Source organism: Notolabrus celidotus, chromosome 1 (genome assembly GCF_009762535.1).
Source record: "Notolabrus celidotus isolate fNotCel1 chromosome 1, fNotCel1.pri, whole genome shotgun sequence".
Classification (NCBI taxonomy): Eukaryota; Metazoa; Chordata; class Actinopteri; order Labriformes; family Labridae; genus Notolabrus; species Notolabrus celidotus.
The window spans coordinates 17314911-17332637 of record NC_048272.1 but is presented as its reverse complement, the minus strand read 5'-3'; the positions used below and the strand labels follow the sequence as shown (position 1 = coordinate 17332637).

Here is a 17727-nt window from a genome sequence, read left to right as displayed (position 1 = left end):
GAACATGAGTTAGCCCTAAAGCGAGATGACACTTGAGCTTCCTTGTAAACACCAAAAGTCCTTAATTGCTCTTCATTGCAGCTAAAGACTTTCTCTGCTTCACTCTTCAAGCAAGTAGACATTTGAAGCCAAACCAATGCTTAAACACATTTCCCTTGTTTTGCTGACATCTTCCAATTGAAGGTTTTGAAACTGATGATCTGCCCTGATACTACATTAATATGTCAGAGACGATGATAATGTCCAGGCAGACTGGCCTCCTGTGAAAATAATATGTTCTGTTATAAACATTAGGCCTGCTTTCATCCATCCACTCAATGGCACTATGGAAAAAAACAAACTTATTTCCATCTGTATTAGACACGAAAAGCCAACCTGTGCTTTCATATAATACAGCTGAGTGGCTGCAAAACATTAACCATAATTAGCTGGATACCACAAAAGTGACAGCAAACCCTAAACTGCAGTCATAATTTAGTTACCAGATATGGAAAAACTCACCAGACAACAGCAATATAAAGTGATTACTGCTCTACTCTAAGAGCAGTCCTTAAAATATGCCTTACACCAGCAGGAAACCATGTGAGTGATGGTGAGCGTCTGCCAGTATGGTGTGAAAACTTTAACCACAGGAAGCAGTTATGATTCTGGTCGTGGTCGAATGTGAATGAGTATAAATGAGAAACCGTCTCCTGGGACACGAAACACAGAGACACACACTGAAGGATGTGTAATCAATTAAACCAAAAAGAAAAACACTTGTTGGATAAATAACATCTAACAATACAAAGAGACAGAGCCTCTACTGAGGGCATGATTGGGTGTGAAGCTTTATAATACACAGTGCGTCATGTTAGCAATCTCAGCTGTTATTTATATTCCAAAAGCTGAGTTAAGAGCAGTTTGAGGATTTGGTGCCACTTTTCGACACTAATAAATGTTCTTTGTGAATTTTTCGTGTTCTTGTCTGTCAGAGAGGCAAGTTTGTGCAAGAAAGTAGGGCTGAAGGATATATTGTTTAATTACTGCGATGTGTGCATGCATATTAGTCACATTGTAGGACATGCAATGACAGTCATATGACCTGATATATGCTGTCATGCTTAAGTTCTCCATGATTAAATTACAATTAACATCTATCTGACATCACTTCCATGCAGCCCCTCACTCAAATACCCAGAGAACTGACCACCGTGCATGAAGTCTGGATCTGTATGTCGCATGACTAAATGAAAACATGCATGCGATGCTTCTGTCATCACAGAAATCTAGCAAACGCTCAAGTGATTTAGCTAGACAAATTTTAAAACAGGATTTTCTGCTTGTCCCGATGCTTGTTAACATTGTGGGCTCGCACACGGATCGCTAACGTGTGCTTGGTGTGTTTGCTTTAAGGCCTTGTTTACATTAGAACGGCCCTATTAAAAATGGAAAAGTCGTTCCTTTATATATGACAACGTAAAAACTACTGAAAATGCTGCAGTGTGCTTGCCTGACCAGTAGTAGGCGGTTGTGCCTCTGATAACTTTTTGGTGAAGCACAACAGGACACCACGCACTGTGCATGAAGACGTTCTTCAACAGAGTGGTGAATACAAACAAGCAAGAAGACTGGAGAACATTTGCTAAAAGGAGTCTTTTACTACCTATAAGACAATCAGTGAAAGTTGAGAGGCTCAGGGTTTTATTTGGAAATATATCTGAGTGTGATCAGCATAGCAGAGAAGTTAAATGTTATGTCTTGGTATAATGTAGCCAATTTGTTGCATAAAATTATAGATTATAATTGGTCCCAGAATGGCGCCCTGAGGGACTCCATAATTCACAATGAAGTGAAAGGGAACACGATCACCAGAAGACAGAAAACATTTTCGATCCATCAAATTGGAGTAAAACCACCCACAGCTGTCCAAACTCAGTGCTGCAGCCTCTCAGTCCTAGTTTTGTGGTCATGTATCAAATTCTAGATACAGTTCAACTCTAGCATGCATTGATACTTACAAAGAGAACGACTATTAAAACCCAAACTGCTCATTCTTCCCAGAGACAAACATTTAGCATATTAATTAATAATACCACTGGCTTCTTCTCTACTCTCCTTAAACTGGGACAAACCAGATTCTCATTAAGATGGGTGCTACTGTAGAGAAGTGGCTTTCCTGCTGTGATAGAAAGATGGAGCACTCAAGGAGATTTAGGATGTACTGTAGGCTATGTGGTATCAGATTATTGATGAGGCAGACACACAGTCGCAATGATTACTGTCAGGGTGTACACATTTAGCCTTGGATAGCCAATGGTGTCCGCTGCGCGATAATCAATATCCATTAGACTCTGTGCAATGTGCTGCAGATGATAAAAATAGCTTTCCGCGCTAATATTCAGACATAAATCACGTTCAAGGTGGATTATACATTCCTCTTATATCATAAACAAGGATTATATTATTGATCTACAAGAAGTCTCAGTTACCCATTTAGATATAGGTCATGCTATTAAGATTCATTTCAGATCAATGGATGAATGAGCTGGCACTTTAGTGAAAGGCAACAGAATTGCATTGTTGTGTGGTTGCTTAAAACAATCAGTCTGTCCTAATAAATGCATACAAGTATATTTTCTATAATGTTACAAGGGTTGTGCATTTCTTTAATACATTAAAAATGACCACATGGAGAATTAAACAGCACATTGATGAGTCTCACACTACTGTTCAGATATAGGTCAAACTACTGAGGCTAATTTCAGATCAGTGAATGTATGAAACGCAGAACTGGGGCTTTAGTGAAGGAGAACAGATATTGCACCTCCTCATACAGTCGATTACCAGTCCGTTTCCATGGTAACGCAGGAGGAGCCTGATCTATTTTCAAGGGCTGGTGGTAAATGGCTCTCCATGAGCTGAACTGTGAGAGTGTGACAGGGGATGTACAGTAGAAATGCAAATGAAGCCCAGAAATTGCAAGAGGGAAGTGTAAGAAGAAAACTGGAGCATGTGTGTGCTGGATTAGCTTGTTATCTATCTGAACCAAAGGATGCTGGTTTAATTATGAGTCTGGATTAGGTCTTGATGTGGGGAACAGCTGCATTCCTGTACTACTGCAGAAAATTCAAGGATACTTTCCACCGAAAAATATGCAGACACAGACCAGTACAGCATACAAACTGGTTTCATCAGCGTTTTATCTCCAAATGCAGCGTCCAGCCTGCTCAACGTCAGACAGAGAATAACACCAACCAACCAGTTTCCATTTCCATTATCTATGTGCATTCTGGCAGCCGAGGGAGCCTATCCTTTATGTCCCTCTAATCCACATTGGAAAATAAGTGTGTGAAGATTCAAACACACATACTATCCTTTAGGTGTGTTGAATATTGTCCCTTATAGAGCTGCAGAATCAGATTATCTTACCTCTATGACATCTGCACCATGAGTCACCCTTTGAGATCACACAGGCAATGAATGGATCGTATCAACACTCAAAAGTAACCTGTGTGGTCTTATCACACCTCTTATTACTAGACTGTGTTTGTCATTTTCAAACCAATAAAATATTCAGTAAATCAATATGTTGTGTCAATTTCTTTACATCTTTAGTTGATAGCCAGGTAATTAGTGCGATAATGTACAGTAAGCTTTACATGGGGGGTCTTCTCTCACCCTGGATGGATTCTAGTTTGCATACCACCTGCTCACTATACATTATTCTTTACTTAAAGGTGATTGCTGCAATATAATAATTCCGCAGAGGCATACACGTCAAACTGGTTTCTGAAAGCTAAATATAGCTTGCAACCTACTCAAAGTCCTGCAGAAAATAGCACCAAGCATTTCCATATTTCAGTGAAATGTTGCAGCCAGAGAAGCCTTCAGATACTCTCTACGTCAGGATATATGCCTGTAGGTATTTATGTACTGCCACAACTCCATTGAGGTGCAGGGCTGAATGCTATAGGAGGTATTTTCTCTTAGCAGCCACAAGACTGTTTAATAATTAACAATGTACATTAGTGAAAGTAATAGGAAACAGTCTTATATGCTTATATTTATACATATATTTGTTTACTGTATTTAATATATAGTTTTTTTATTTTGATAAACAAGATAATAGTCACTTTTGCACTCTGGATGTGCAGTATATTGCATTTCTTAGACATCTCTTAGTGTCTCATTTGTAAGTTTAAGTCTGCTTTAAGTCTATTTCAGTATGTTTATGTCTGGTTTGTGTATGCCTTATTATTTAATGTTCAGTGTCAGATATAATTTCTCAACTGTGATTACAGCTTCTCTGACGGTGTAGTTTCTGTGAAGGATTAATAAAGTATCAATAAAAAGTTCCTCTCGGTGTGAATGCTAATCTCCTGCAGGGACATATTCTCGTACTCTCACCTTGTGAAGACCTTTCGGAACGGTTGACACTATTGGCCTAACACCGAGCATGATGAGGCATTTTTAAAGCACGGTTATGTAAAACGATTAGCATTTTCAGTGCCTGTGGTGCAAAGCAGAGGCGAGCCCCGCGCTCACCTCTCACATGTGAATTTGAATCACTGATGCAGCGAGGGAGAGGACAACACACAGGGCAGATTTAAATGGATTTTGAGTGGATGTTACTGAGGAATATGACATAATCCCTGTTTAATCCCAACCTTATCAGAGGTTTTTTTTCTGTTTGATCTTGTTCACCTCCCTCCAAACAGAATGCCTTTGCACACGGAGCTAGTTGACCATTTGTATTTAACACTAAAAATACAGACATGATAGTTTGTTATTCCTGTGCTGACTAGAACTTAGTAATTTACAGACATACAGACCGTCTGTGATTTGTATATTGTATCTGTTCACATAGCTGAGGATGAGGCTTGGGAGTGAGAGGTCAGGAAGGTGACCAGGAAGCGAGAGGTTGGGAAAAGCTCTCTGGTTTGTTTCACAGCTGAGTTGTTTAATGATGAGGTCATCTTGTACTCTGTGAAGATGTTAAATACCATGCTAAATCTTCACTCTTTCCTGATGGTTAGATCACTCTGCCGGCTGACTGCTTTGCAAAGCTCACTGAAAGCCTAAATAAAGCTCACAAAAATAAACCGTTGTTGTCTAATTATTTCATTTTCAGATTTCTGCCACAATACACTCCTTCTTTTTCTCTAAGTGTCAAGCAACTCATGCCATTACCCCTTTCACCCACACTCCAAGTTGTACAGTAGTTGAAGAAGAATTAACCTACTTCCATTTGACAATCTTCCCTTCTTGCTCCAATTTTTACTTGTCCAAAATGTGTCCCATCTCCTCTCCTCTCCTTGCTGCACTCTAGTAAGAACGTGACCTGGCAAGCAGGGCCTGCTGAACGCTCCAGAGGCTGAGCTTAATTCCCACTGCATGTGCAGCGGCGATAAAGCTGCTAAACCACACTAGAGAACTGTCCTGGATTCCTTTGCTCCCTCTCTCTGACTCTCAGTGTCAGCTGAAGACTCGGGAGAAGGAATTAGGTAAAGACACGCAAAGGATGTGAGAGGAGGAAGGTGAAAGAAAAGGTCAGGATGTAGGAAAAGGATGGGAGTAAGTGGAGGGCTAAAAAAATAACATACTGCGAGAAAAAGCCGAAGTTAAAAAAAAGGCAGCGGTAGAAAAGAAAGAAGAATGAGTAGGAAATGCAAAAAGAGAGGAAGAAAATATGAAGCAAAGGACTGAAGGAGACAAAGGAAACCAAGAAGCATGAGAAGAAGCTACAGCAAAAGAGGAAGGAGTAGACGATGAGCATAAGAAAAAGGAATAAGAGGAAGATGAAGTAGAGGAAGTACAAGCAGAAGATGAAAAAGGACATGAAGATGATCGAGAGAGCAAAGTAGATCAATAGGACTTAACATGCACAAGGAGGAGAAGAAGCACAACAAGAAAAAGAAAAAGAAGAGCAAGAAGACAACTCAGAAGCAAGACATTAAGAGAGCAGACTGAGATTCACAAGAGGAAGAACAAAAGAAGAATCAAAAATAGGAGGCAGACAAAGAAAAATATGCCGTAGGAGATGTAGAAGAAGAAGAAGCCAAACATTAGGAAGCAACAAAAGAAGGAATTGTCACACATGAGATCTGAGTTATGATCCGCTCTGTACCTGTTGATCACCTCACAGGTCAGAGAATCTGTGAAGTTTACACCAGTTGGTGGTCGCAGAAAGCTTACTGTGTAACAAGAGGACACCTGAAGAGCTCTTTGATTCTCCCCTAAGAAACTCCTGAAAGCATTTTCTCACAGTCAGCGGTGTCTGATGGTGTCAGAGGAGCTGTGAGAAACCCTTGAAGAGCTAGAGAAAGTCGTGTACCTGCACAAACTGCTGATGAAAGCGTTTAGATAAGCCTGTCAGGTCCAAACCAGCAGATTCCAGCTCAGGGAGCAGAAATCCATGATGTCGGCACAAAAAGTTTCCATCATGGAGTTGTTTTGCACCCCAGCTGAATGCAGAAATAAAAACATCTTTGTACTCTAAGTGTTGGGATGCATCAGTGTCGAGCAAGTACAGAGGCTTATTAGCTTAATGACTGGACATTTTCCAAGTTAAAAGACAAACTTGCATACAGCCATCAGCTCTGAGAAATACCACATGACAAGATGGACCGAATGAAAGCTCCCCAAAAGTGAAGCCAAAACATCTGGAGCTTAAAATGTGAGTCACGGAAATTTCCCTGACCATAAGTCTCCTCCTTAAATGTACATAAATATCAACTCTGACTGCACAGAGTAACTTTAATTTGTCGTGTGTTATGGTTAGCAGGAAGAGGAACTACATCTACACCTAGCTCCTCCAGCTGATCCCGTCTGCACACACTCTGGTTCCAAATGTGCAAGATGCCAAAGCAGGTCACAGGAGGACATATTGGCTTCATTATTGACGAGCTGTCCATCTTTACATACAGTCAATGTTCTTGACTGATGGGTTTATGCTTTAAGGCACTTCGTCCCGATGTTCTTACCCATTCGCCAGGTTGTCGTCGTCATCATCCGGCAGGCTCTTTCCTAGCAGGTCGCTGTCGCTCAGGTAACCAGACTTGAGCTCGGTGTCGTCCAGCCCTTCGATGAGCTCGATGCGAGACGTGCTGTTGAGCCGGCTGGAGCAGCGAGCCGGCATGGTGTGGGCCGTGTACTGGGAGGCGCTCTTGCTCCCCTGATATCCTCCTCCCGTAGAGGACGGAGCGTCGCCCGCTTGGAGACGAGGGCTCGACTGTCCGTGACGCCAGGAGAGAGGGGAGGAGCGGTTGGACAGGCTGGATATGCTGCGAGCGTTGGTTTCGTCACTGTCGTAGCCCACGTTGCTGCTGTCCATACAGCTGGAGACACATGAGGGAAGAGTCAGTGAGTGGTGCATGAAGTTTCTTGAGGTATTAAGTGAACATCTTGTCCAGAGAGACGCACAAAAACAACAACAGTGCACAGGGAGGAGACTCCAGCAGACTTTCAGTCATCCTTCTGTCTCTGTCAGGAGGCCTTCAGAGAGACCCACGGTGTCATTGAGTTGATGTTGACCCAGATACAGATTTTTTTGTGTCGTATTGTCTTCAGGGAGAAAAGCTAGAAATGTGGACAAAGATAAGATTGACCTGATTTATCTTTATTAACTTAGCACGCGGTGTCTGTCTCTGTCTCTGTGTGCAACACATCCACATTCAACAAAGACTTCCTTTTCAAGGAATTCTGTCAATAAAGCGCAGCTCTCTCTCTTATTCTGAGCCTGTAATATATCAGTATATATAAGTTTCTCTTTTCACTCCTGTAAGTGGGTCAGGGTTAGAAACGTCCTCCAGATGGCTTTGAGCAGCTCCTTGTGTCTGTCAATTACATAACTCCAAGAACCAACGCGCTCAAATAAATATTGCAAAAGCTACGACCATGGGAGTATTTTTATCCTTCGTTGATGGATTATTAAACAGTTTGGAGGCTGGTTCTGGTGCCAGTCCAGAAACTCACAGACTGAGAACTTTTACTTCTGTCAGGGAGTTTAGGAATGATTGACAAAATTCATCAAATATCTATAAGATAACTGCTGCAGCTGAATGTTACAAGATGTCATCCCAGACATCCAATAGAGAGGTCTGACCTGTGTCAATCTGCAAGATTTCTCAGGAGAGATAACGAATGAATGAATAATGGAAGGCAGAGATCGTTGGGGATGACACATACACAAATATAAAGAGAGATCAGTTATTCGTACACCTTATTTATTGTATAACTTAGGTTGAAATGGCTTAGAGTCACTTAGAAAGCTTTACATAACAATCCATCACGGACCTGAGTTAATAAAAACCTTTAAAGAGTGCAGGGTGGGGGTGCTAGTTAGCACGACCTTATCAGAGGCTCTCGTCCGTACTGTAACAGTCTCTGGTTCAATTTCCGACCACAATCCTTGGCTGTATGTCACTGCTACCCCAACTTTCTAGTTCCTGTATTTATTGTGTTGTCTCACAGAGGCTGAGGAGGTCTTACAGCTACTGATATCAAGACTCATTGGATTTCCTTTATTTAAATTTAATTATAGGTTTCTGTCATATCAAGCTGTTGTGACTGATATACGCAATAGCAGACACACAAATATAAGCCTGTCCTCAAACATATCACATCCATGTTGAGGAAACTCCTCAAGTAGGCACTGAATTTACATTTAACAGGCATCAATGGTTTAGTAAAACTGAAACCTTTAAAGCTAGCTTGGTTTATTTCTGATCACTAGGTGGCAAAAAAAGCTTGAAAAACGTAGAGATACGTAGAGGTTAACATAGTTGTTGGATAAAGTATGAGTGGCTTCTTCAGCAGACAGAGATATAGAAGTTTAGAAGTCAAAAGTTTGGAAACACCCTCTCATTCAAGGGTTTGTATTTATTTTAATTTTTGAAACACTGTAGATTAATATAAAATACATCCAAACTATAAAAGAACACATATGGAATTATTTAATTAACAAAAAAGTTTTAAGCAAACCAGAATATGTTTTATATTTTAGATTCTGTAAAGTAGCCCCCTTTTTCCTTCATGACAGCTTTGCACACTCTTGGTCTTCTCTCAGTCTGCTTCATGAAGTGGTCTCCTGGAATGGTTTCTAATTAACATGAGCCTTGTCAAGAGTTCATTTGCAGAATGACTTGCCTTCTTAATGTGTTTGAGACCATCAATTGTGTTGTTCAGAGATAGGGTTAGTACATAATGGATAGCCCTATTTGACTGCTGTTGTAATCCATATTATGGCAAAACCATATCATTTCACAGTTTGATGTCTTCAGTATTAATGTGCAATGTTGAAAATAGTTAAAATAAATAAAAACCATTGAATGAGAAGGTGTGTCTAAACTGTTGACTGGTAGTGTACACAGTAATATGCCAAGAATGCATGGGCTTACACAACACCACTAATCTATACGGTCACTTATTACAGTATTCATTGTCATTGAACAAAATATGGAAAGAACATAATAAACGCTAATTTAACCAACTTTCTCCTCTTCTTTTTCAGACTTTTGAGAATAAGTTTAAACTAATCAACCTTTAACACCCGATCTAGATTCTTGCCGATCAGGCCACCACCATCCTTCAGGGTCTTGACTCAGATTTCATGAAACAATGACTCTCTTCAAGCGCTTCAGTTGTTACCACTGGATAGAGTGTGTGGGCGATATCAGTGGTCATCAGTAGGTCATCAGTCGAACCCTACTAGCCCATATCTAAGGGTCTAATGACCACTGATAACGCCCATTTGTTCCAGTGATATCAGTATAAACTGGGGCTGAGGTCATCATGGTTTGTACATTGAAGAAAAAATGCAGACCAGGTTTCACTTCATCCGAATCACAAAACTCACAAAGTCTGTTCTCCTGTGGAGTATTTTTGAATCCACCAACTTCAATGAAAAAGAAGATTACCAGATCTGAACTGAGCAAGTGAGGATCTATAGCTTCTAGATAAATGAGATGCTACTTTTAATTCAGGACTACAACTCTGTTTGATCTGCACGTTTCCATTGTTTTGGCTCGGATGCAACATTTTCACTATTTTTTCTTCAAATTTAAGCTACAGCTAATGATTCATGGAGTTATCATGACAGAAGAAATTGTGCCTTTACACATAGAGCATGAAAAGTTTGATTTATTTTTGTTTTTATTCAAAGACACACCTATGGCCGACATTAAATTAAGCCAAAGTTCCCTTTTGTACTAGCTTAGTACCACTATAGCTATTATCTCTAGCTTGGAAAACGTTCTCACCTGCCAATAAGTAACCCTATGAGACACTTCATGCTAATTAGATAGCATATGGTTGTTCTTCAGGGTGACTCATCCTCAATATTGATATAGGGGAGTAAGAATCATTACAGAGAGCTTAAAGAGCTGCAGAATGATATTACAATAACCTGAACCGTGAGTAACCCTGTAAAATTACACACAAAATGGACCGTGTCAAAAAGTACTCATTAATACAGCCTTAAAATGATGTCAGCATTTTACACAGGATGTTACATCCAACCTCTTAATGTCCAAATAAAGTAAATACCTGCCCTCCATCAGTGTCTTATTATGTTCTGGTTGTTACAATGAATTTATGTCTTGGACTTAGGCCAACAAGAGTCAAACAGAGCGACTCCTAGAGTGATGTCATGACCATGAAAGAGAGAAGGGCTATTTAAGAAGGATAGAAGCCAGATGTTAAACAGGTGGCCACTCTCCAAGCATCCACAGCACAACAGTTTACACATAATTGTGTATTGCATCCATCCAACAAGCTATCCTCTGCATGTCAATGTGTTTCAGTTTAAAGCAGTCAAAATTCTGCCAAGCTTTTATGAACAAAACATACCCTGAGCTCAGTTTGAATGTGATGTTATCCAGCTGTGTAAGGGAAACCATTGTGTGAGAGGATAAAATATTGAATGTAGATATAATGTACTCACCTATGGCTGAGCTGGGAGCCCCGCAGGCTCGACATTGTATCCTCCAAATTCTGGCGGAGGTCAAGGACATTCTGCACGGTCCGTTTCCTTTGGGACTCAGGGTCTGTGGGGCAGCCATGCAGAACAAACAGGTTATAAAACATTTAGAGTGTCAAAATAAAACGCGAATACAAGCTGCTGTTTTATACCGCCATGTCTTTGTGTTTTAAGAGAAGTCATGCGTGCACACAGACACATTTTTGCCTCCACATACGTGTGGTCCTGCTTGCATTTTTTTGTGCCTAAACTGTTGTGACAGGTGTCGTCCTTGCAGGCACAGAGCCAACGTATGTTCACATCATTAGGCGGACAAATTTCACTCCATGGGCTCCCTCACCATGGTAACCCCTCTGCACCCCCTCATGTGCTCTGACATGGTACATCCTGAAAATGAAATACTGAAAGCTTGCTTGTAACTCAGACTGCCCACCAGGGGGATGGGTTCTGACTCCCATACCACACCAGCATCTCCTTCTGTGTTTTCATTCCAGAGCCTCTGTTTGTTTTTTCCTTTATTGTGTGTTTTTAAGCTTTCTTTCTCTGAGAGTCAATCAGCTAAAGTTGTAAGGCTCACACTGAGCTGAAGAATTTCACTGCAGGTCAGCTTCTTGTGCATTGTTTGAGTGTGGCGTCAGTGGGTCATGACCATGTCAAATCAATATCACAGAACTGTTAATCGCGTTGTTTTGTTAGCTGTAATGAATGAGAGAAACCACCCTGTTTCAAAAATAAAAGGTGATGGGGTTCTTCGCTGCAGTGTGAAAGTAGAAACCCTCTGAGGGGAGGAAGAAATTAACATTCAGAGCTGGAGGAGAGGAGGGATGTCGGGGGAGCACGTCAAGTAATGTGCTGGTTTCATACAGGGTGATTGAAGTACTAAAGCTGAGTGTATGGAGGCATAAGCATTAATATCACACCCTCACATTTCTATATATTTCAAGCATCACATAAACAGATAAAATACACAAAATCTACACAAATGTCAACCAGGATTATGATTATTACTAAAAACAGTATTTTAGTTAACACATAAAATGTCTATAAAGATGAAATAAAGTGTGATATTTAGTTAATATGATTTATGACCAAGCTGTGTTACAAACTTGATTCTGATTGGTCAAAACGTCATGACAACAGTGATTAATTCTCAACAGCAAAAGCAACACCAGGGACTACCAGATCACACATATCATACCAAATCAATCCGCAAAGTAAGAGTTCCGGCACATTTCATCTCTGCCTGTTGACACTGTGGCAAAACCGTTCTTTAGGCATTCTGAATTGGTAGATACTGTGGCATCAAAAGTTAATTTCCATCTCAATCCAGTCTTGAGAGTCTGGAAACAATGACAGTCACCAGGCAAAGATATAAAAGCAGCCCAAGGAGCTACTGGGCCCCAAACATCTCTGATGTGGAAAGTGGAGCACCATCCTGTCCTGCAACCCAGACAAAAGCAGCAGAAAATCTCTAAACTGCTGATCTCTACAAAGTAACTTAAAAACCATAATTGGTAGTAATAATAGCACCAATGTTAAGAGTTGTGACATTTGCCTCATTTATGTTTCACCTGCAAAGCTACAAGAATAAGGGGAGCTGAATGAGGACAGATATATCAGCATAATTATTCCTCCTGTTCACCTTGTCTAACTCTTCCTTCAATGGGAATGAGCAGCTTAATGTGAATTTGTCCCACATGGAGGCTTATAAGAATATATTGAAATGGAAGTGTTAGGGACTTGTTATAAAAAGCTGTATGATTAATCAACTTAAAACAAAAAATTGCGTTAACTTGTTTATGTCTTAAGTTGGTAGCAGGGTAATGACGTATAGTGAGCGGGTGGTTATGCGAATTAGAATCCTTTCATGGTGAGAGAACACCCTCTTATTGACCCTGTTTGGATTCTAATTTGCATAACCACCTTCTCAGTTTACATTATCCCTGACACATAAAGCTAAAGGAAACTTGTCTTAGCTCTGTTATAATTAGCTTATTTACAGACTGACTCACTTCAGATTCAAGGCAAATTAGATAATTAGAACTATTCAAATTAAAGATGGTAGCCACTGATGGTGAAAGTTATATACAATTCAAAACCATGTTCACAAACCAGTTTATCATTCTGCGACTGTTTTAAGTGAATGTCTTGTGTTATTATGTGTTTTATGGGATTTTCTCAATTTTTTATCACTTTTGCATTTGTGCAACTACCTCTGTTTTGTACTTGGCATTTTGTATTTTGTTGTGTAATTGTGTTTGGCTTGTGTGTCACTTGACGTCACTGTAAATAAGGGTGACCCCAGTGAATTTTCGAGTTTAAATAAAGGTTATGATAATAATTATAATTTAGCAAAGATCCCTATTTGTTTTCTGGATACCTACGTAGGAAACAAATGAAAATTAAAGTATTAAAGATGTGTCCAATAAGCTCAGTAGTTTAACTTTTATGGCTTACATTATCATCCTTAATATATTAGTAGAAAAAATAACGACTGGAATTTGGGTTTTATTAGATTTCCTTCCATTCTTAGTCCCTTACATAAAGTTACTTTATACATACAGTCTCTGGAAGAAGACTCTCCTAAGAGAATCAATTCAATTCAATTTAATCCATATCTTCAGTTCAGTTTACTTGGTTTTATTGATCATTTCCAGAACAATGTTGCTAAAGTATCAAACACAATTTGTCCAAAAGCTTTGAACAGCACAATGAAACATTATGAAGCTTCCAGTGAGTCCAAAGAAACTATCAGTTTAGGTTGTTTGACCTTCTAAAATTATCTCCAGCAATTGTTTCCCTGGTGTATTTTGGAAGTACATAATAAAGTAAAAGTGGGTCATGGATTAAATCTGGAGGATCATATCACATCACAAACACCATGAGACTTCAAATTCAGTGATTCTGCTCATTTCCTTCGGACTGGAGTCCTGGTTATATAGGGTATGTAGCCACATACACAACGCCGGATGTAGAGCACACATGTCAATCCCATCTGTTTTAAGGATATCATACTGTATGCATTATGCACTCTGACTGACAGTCCTCTGGCACCCTGCATTGCAGTGATCTCTGAAATACTGAGCAGGAAAACTCGGACAGAATACTGAAGCAGATGTGAATCAGGAAAGCCCCATGAATGATGCAACACAGGGAGTGCCCTGTATACTGAACCAGTCCAGGAAACTTCGGCATGGCAGAGTTGAGTTATTAACCTGATAAATACGCTACATTTACAATATAAGGTCCGACTTGTTGAGTCAATTCATTTCTCCAAGACCATGACCCCCATTTAACAGTCCCTCCAGGATTTCGCGGGATTTTTTTGTGATTGTTGTGGCCCAAAAAGCCTGAATTTGCGACAGCTTTTTGAAAAAATTGCGGTGAAAGTTGCGATTATTTTTTTTTGCTTTTTTCCCCCAATAACATCTCAGGGGCAAGTAAATATGCTAAATTACAGTTGTTTTTAGAAAGCATTCTTGATGTGGCCACTGACTGTATTTTGATTCTCTTGATTCACATGAAAGGACTGTATTGCACATTTACGATGGTCCCTGAATGCACCTCGCAGCGACTGATGCACAGTCACTTCACGGCACTCTGAAATTAATCTGCATCTTTGATGACAAGGAGTTGATCAAAACTTACTGAATGTGTCTGATGTATCACCAAACTGGATTAAATCAAGCTGTAGATGCAGAGCTTTTTACGGCAACCACGGCAACAACGTCAAAATATCAAATAGTAAACAGACGTCCCCCGGTTGTGTCTTTGTCACTAACGCACAACGGGGGTAAAAATCATCAACGAAGATGAGAGATGCATGGAGGTGAGGAGAGCTGGTTCATAAAGCACACCTGCTGCAGGTAGGTTACCAAGCTAACACTGAGCCCCTCAATCTATAAATAATAACGTTGTCATGGTCACTTGTCCTGCCTGCTGTCCTCTCTTTTCACCCGTTCTCTGTGCGTGTTTTGTTGTTGAAAAGTGCCGATCAAGTGAGGACTTACGTTTATGTTCCAAGGAAGTCAAATTGATGACAAAACCGATGACGTGCAGGGGCTGAGATTGAGGTAATTGGTCAAATTTGCGGGAAAGTTGCGCTGATTGGAAAAAATTGCAGGACCGCGAAAAAATCGTGCTGATTGGTTGAATTTGCGTTGATAGTTGCGATCGCGAAATCGCAACTGCCTGGAGGGACTGATTTAAATTTCGCCCAACAGTCATCTTTTTCATATCACATCCTGTTTCATGGGATCAAATTTCCCAGGGAGCCTGAGGCAGTTGGAGGAAAAACCAGGGGGTTACCACATGGCACAAAATCAGATGATGCTTATCTCCTGCCTCAAATAGACCTGCAGCTTTTCCAAGTTTCTAATAATGGCAGGTGGCACCATGAGGGGAGAATAACCAGAGTACTCCACTCTGAAGAAACACACTCACAGTGATGACGGGAGTTTTTAGAGGGTTTCACTTTTTTTGAGTGCCACACAGATAACTCAAAGATCACAGCTATCACTTAGTGGTTGAAATAATCTGTGTTAAAAATATGGCGCTGACGCCGTTTTCTGAGCAAAACCAACGCTTCAGCTTTTCTCTAGAAACCAAAGAATTCAAACATTTGAAGGTTTGGCTGGTCATTTCATCCCATCACTGAAGCTTCATTTGTGAATATGAATTTAAGCATACCATGTTAAAATGACTCATCGACATATTAGCTCACTTAGAATCAAAGCTCCTCACCTCTTACCCCAAAATAAGCCTTAATAGGGAGAAAAATAGGCAGCGCAATATGCAAATAACGGCTTAAATACTAACAAAATGCCACCAGAAAAAAAGATATGTATGTCATTGGTTCGTTTTAGTTTAGCTTGTCATGAAAAGAGGAAAAGGGAAATTAAAAATAATAATCTCTGTGTCTCATTGTCCCTCTTTATCTTTAATTTCTTTGGGAAATGATCCATCTGAATGGCCATAGCTGAAATACTTTGATATCCTCAACTAGGGATGACCACAATTAATCGATTATCGATTAATTGATTGTTAAGAAATTACTCGAAACACACATTTTTGTTATCAATTTTCCGTCACGTGGAACAAACATCATGTGGTCTCATATTACACTCATCTATCAGGGAGGTGTTTTAAGTTTAAAGCATGTTACGATGTGAATCAGCTGTTAAAGGTGTTGCGCACAGCGGAGACGCTCAGCTGGCGGCTGCGGCTGTGCGTCAGGTCTCCCTGTGCGCTTTTTAAAAGAGGATCAATACAAAACTGCTGCCAACAACAACACGGACAGGAAGGTTGACAACTTTAAACAGGATATTTCCACCTTTGGATACGAAGGCAAAAGACCGGTTGGAAATTCTGGTACGCTACGTTTACAGACCAGCAACATCAGATCCGTCTGGGCTTTTCTCCAGCGGGACTGATTATGACCCGGTTGCGCTCCCGGCTGACACCTGATTAAATACACATGATTATTTTTCTCAATAAGAACGAGTAGACAGAAAACTGGACACTGTGAGTCTGAAGTACTTTTCTGTTAGTATTATGAGCCTTCAGTTTATAAGATTATGTCCGCGGAGAATATTTTAATGAGCCTGATCGTTGACATTCTGCGTGTCAAACGTGTGCCCGTATTCAATCCCGTCAGTCAGATGCATTTTGTTGCTGTAGAAAATACAATTTAGGAGGAAAACAACCTATTTGGCATTGTTTTTGACGTGAGAATAATAATGTTTTTTCTTATCAATTAATCGATAATTGATCGTTGACATTTCCAAAAATCGATCACGGAAAATACTTAAAATGTACATCCCTATCCTCAACCATTGACCACTAGCAGTCACGTGTCTATGACGTCAGAAGTAGAAGCGATGACGTTAGGCTACTATGCATTCTGGTTGATAATTATATTTGAGGTGTATCTGGGAGCCATTAAAGTACCAGACAGTACCATAATAGAGTTGACCTACCTAACACAAATGTCAGTTACTCTGTCGAATGAGTTGAGTCACCTCGAGGGTGCTCACAGTCAGAGGTGTGTAGAGAAACTTGAGACTGGTGTTCTCAGCCTAATAATATGGCCCTACTAGTTCTTATGCTGACTGGTTTCTATAATCCAGTGACTGTTGTGTTGTTGTGTGTTTAACGGTTGTTGTATTTACCCAACAGCACGAGTTGTAATCTGCTTCAGTCACAAGATTCATCACATAAGCTAACTCCACTAGTGTTTGCAAATACTTTATTTCTACACATTTCATTGTTTCGTCACTGACTGTGATGCACTGCTCACTTATACAATCATTTTGCATCAAAACACTTGAAAACTAAAAATATCTGTTAAGTCGTTTGTGAATTTGTGGCAAATCTTGTGACCGAAGCAGAGAGGACAACTCATGCTGTTATGTAAACCCAACAACTGCTGGATTATGGCACCTAGTAAGCGTACTTTTATCTTTTTTATCATACAATAGAAGGTTATATGGGCCTTGCCTGGTCTTTAAGTACACCCCAATGCACAGCAGGAGGTAAACATGGTTGAACATGTAGATTACAGTGTACCACAGGGAATTTGTGGGTATTTATGTTTCCTCCCTGAAGCCAACCACCATCAGGCATGTCCTGCAGAGACACCTTCAGTGACCTCACACATGAAACCACTTTAAACTGATAACAAGGCCACACAATCCTCTCTGCTTTCCAGTTTTTGGGATACTAATAACCATTGAGCTTTTTCACTGATGTCTACAAAGAGTATTTAT

At 40.2% G+C, this 17727-nt stretch overlaps 1 protein-coding gene across 1 annotated transcript in view; it reads right to left on the bottom strand.

Moving 5' to 3' along the window:
• LOC117816707 (neuron navigator 1-like) overlaps positions 1 to 17727 on the bottom strand; it is a 73615-nt gene that overhangs the window by 41351 nt on the left and 14537 nt on the right. The window contains 2 exon segments of the mRNA XM_034689081.1: positions 6966 to 7319; positions 10925 to 11027. Coding sequence (XP_034544972.1) covers positions 6966 to 7319; positions 10925 to 11027 — 457 coding nt within the window.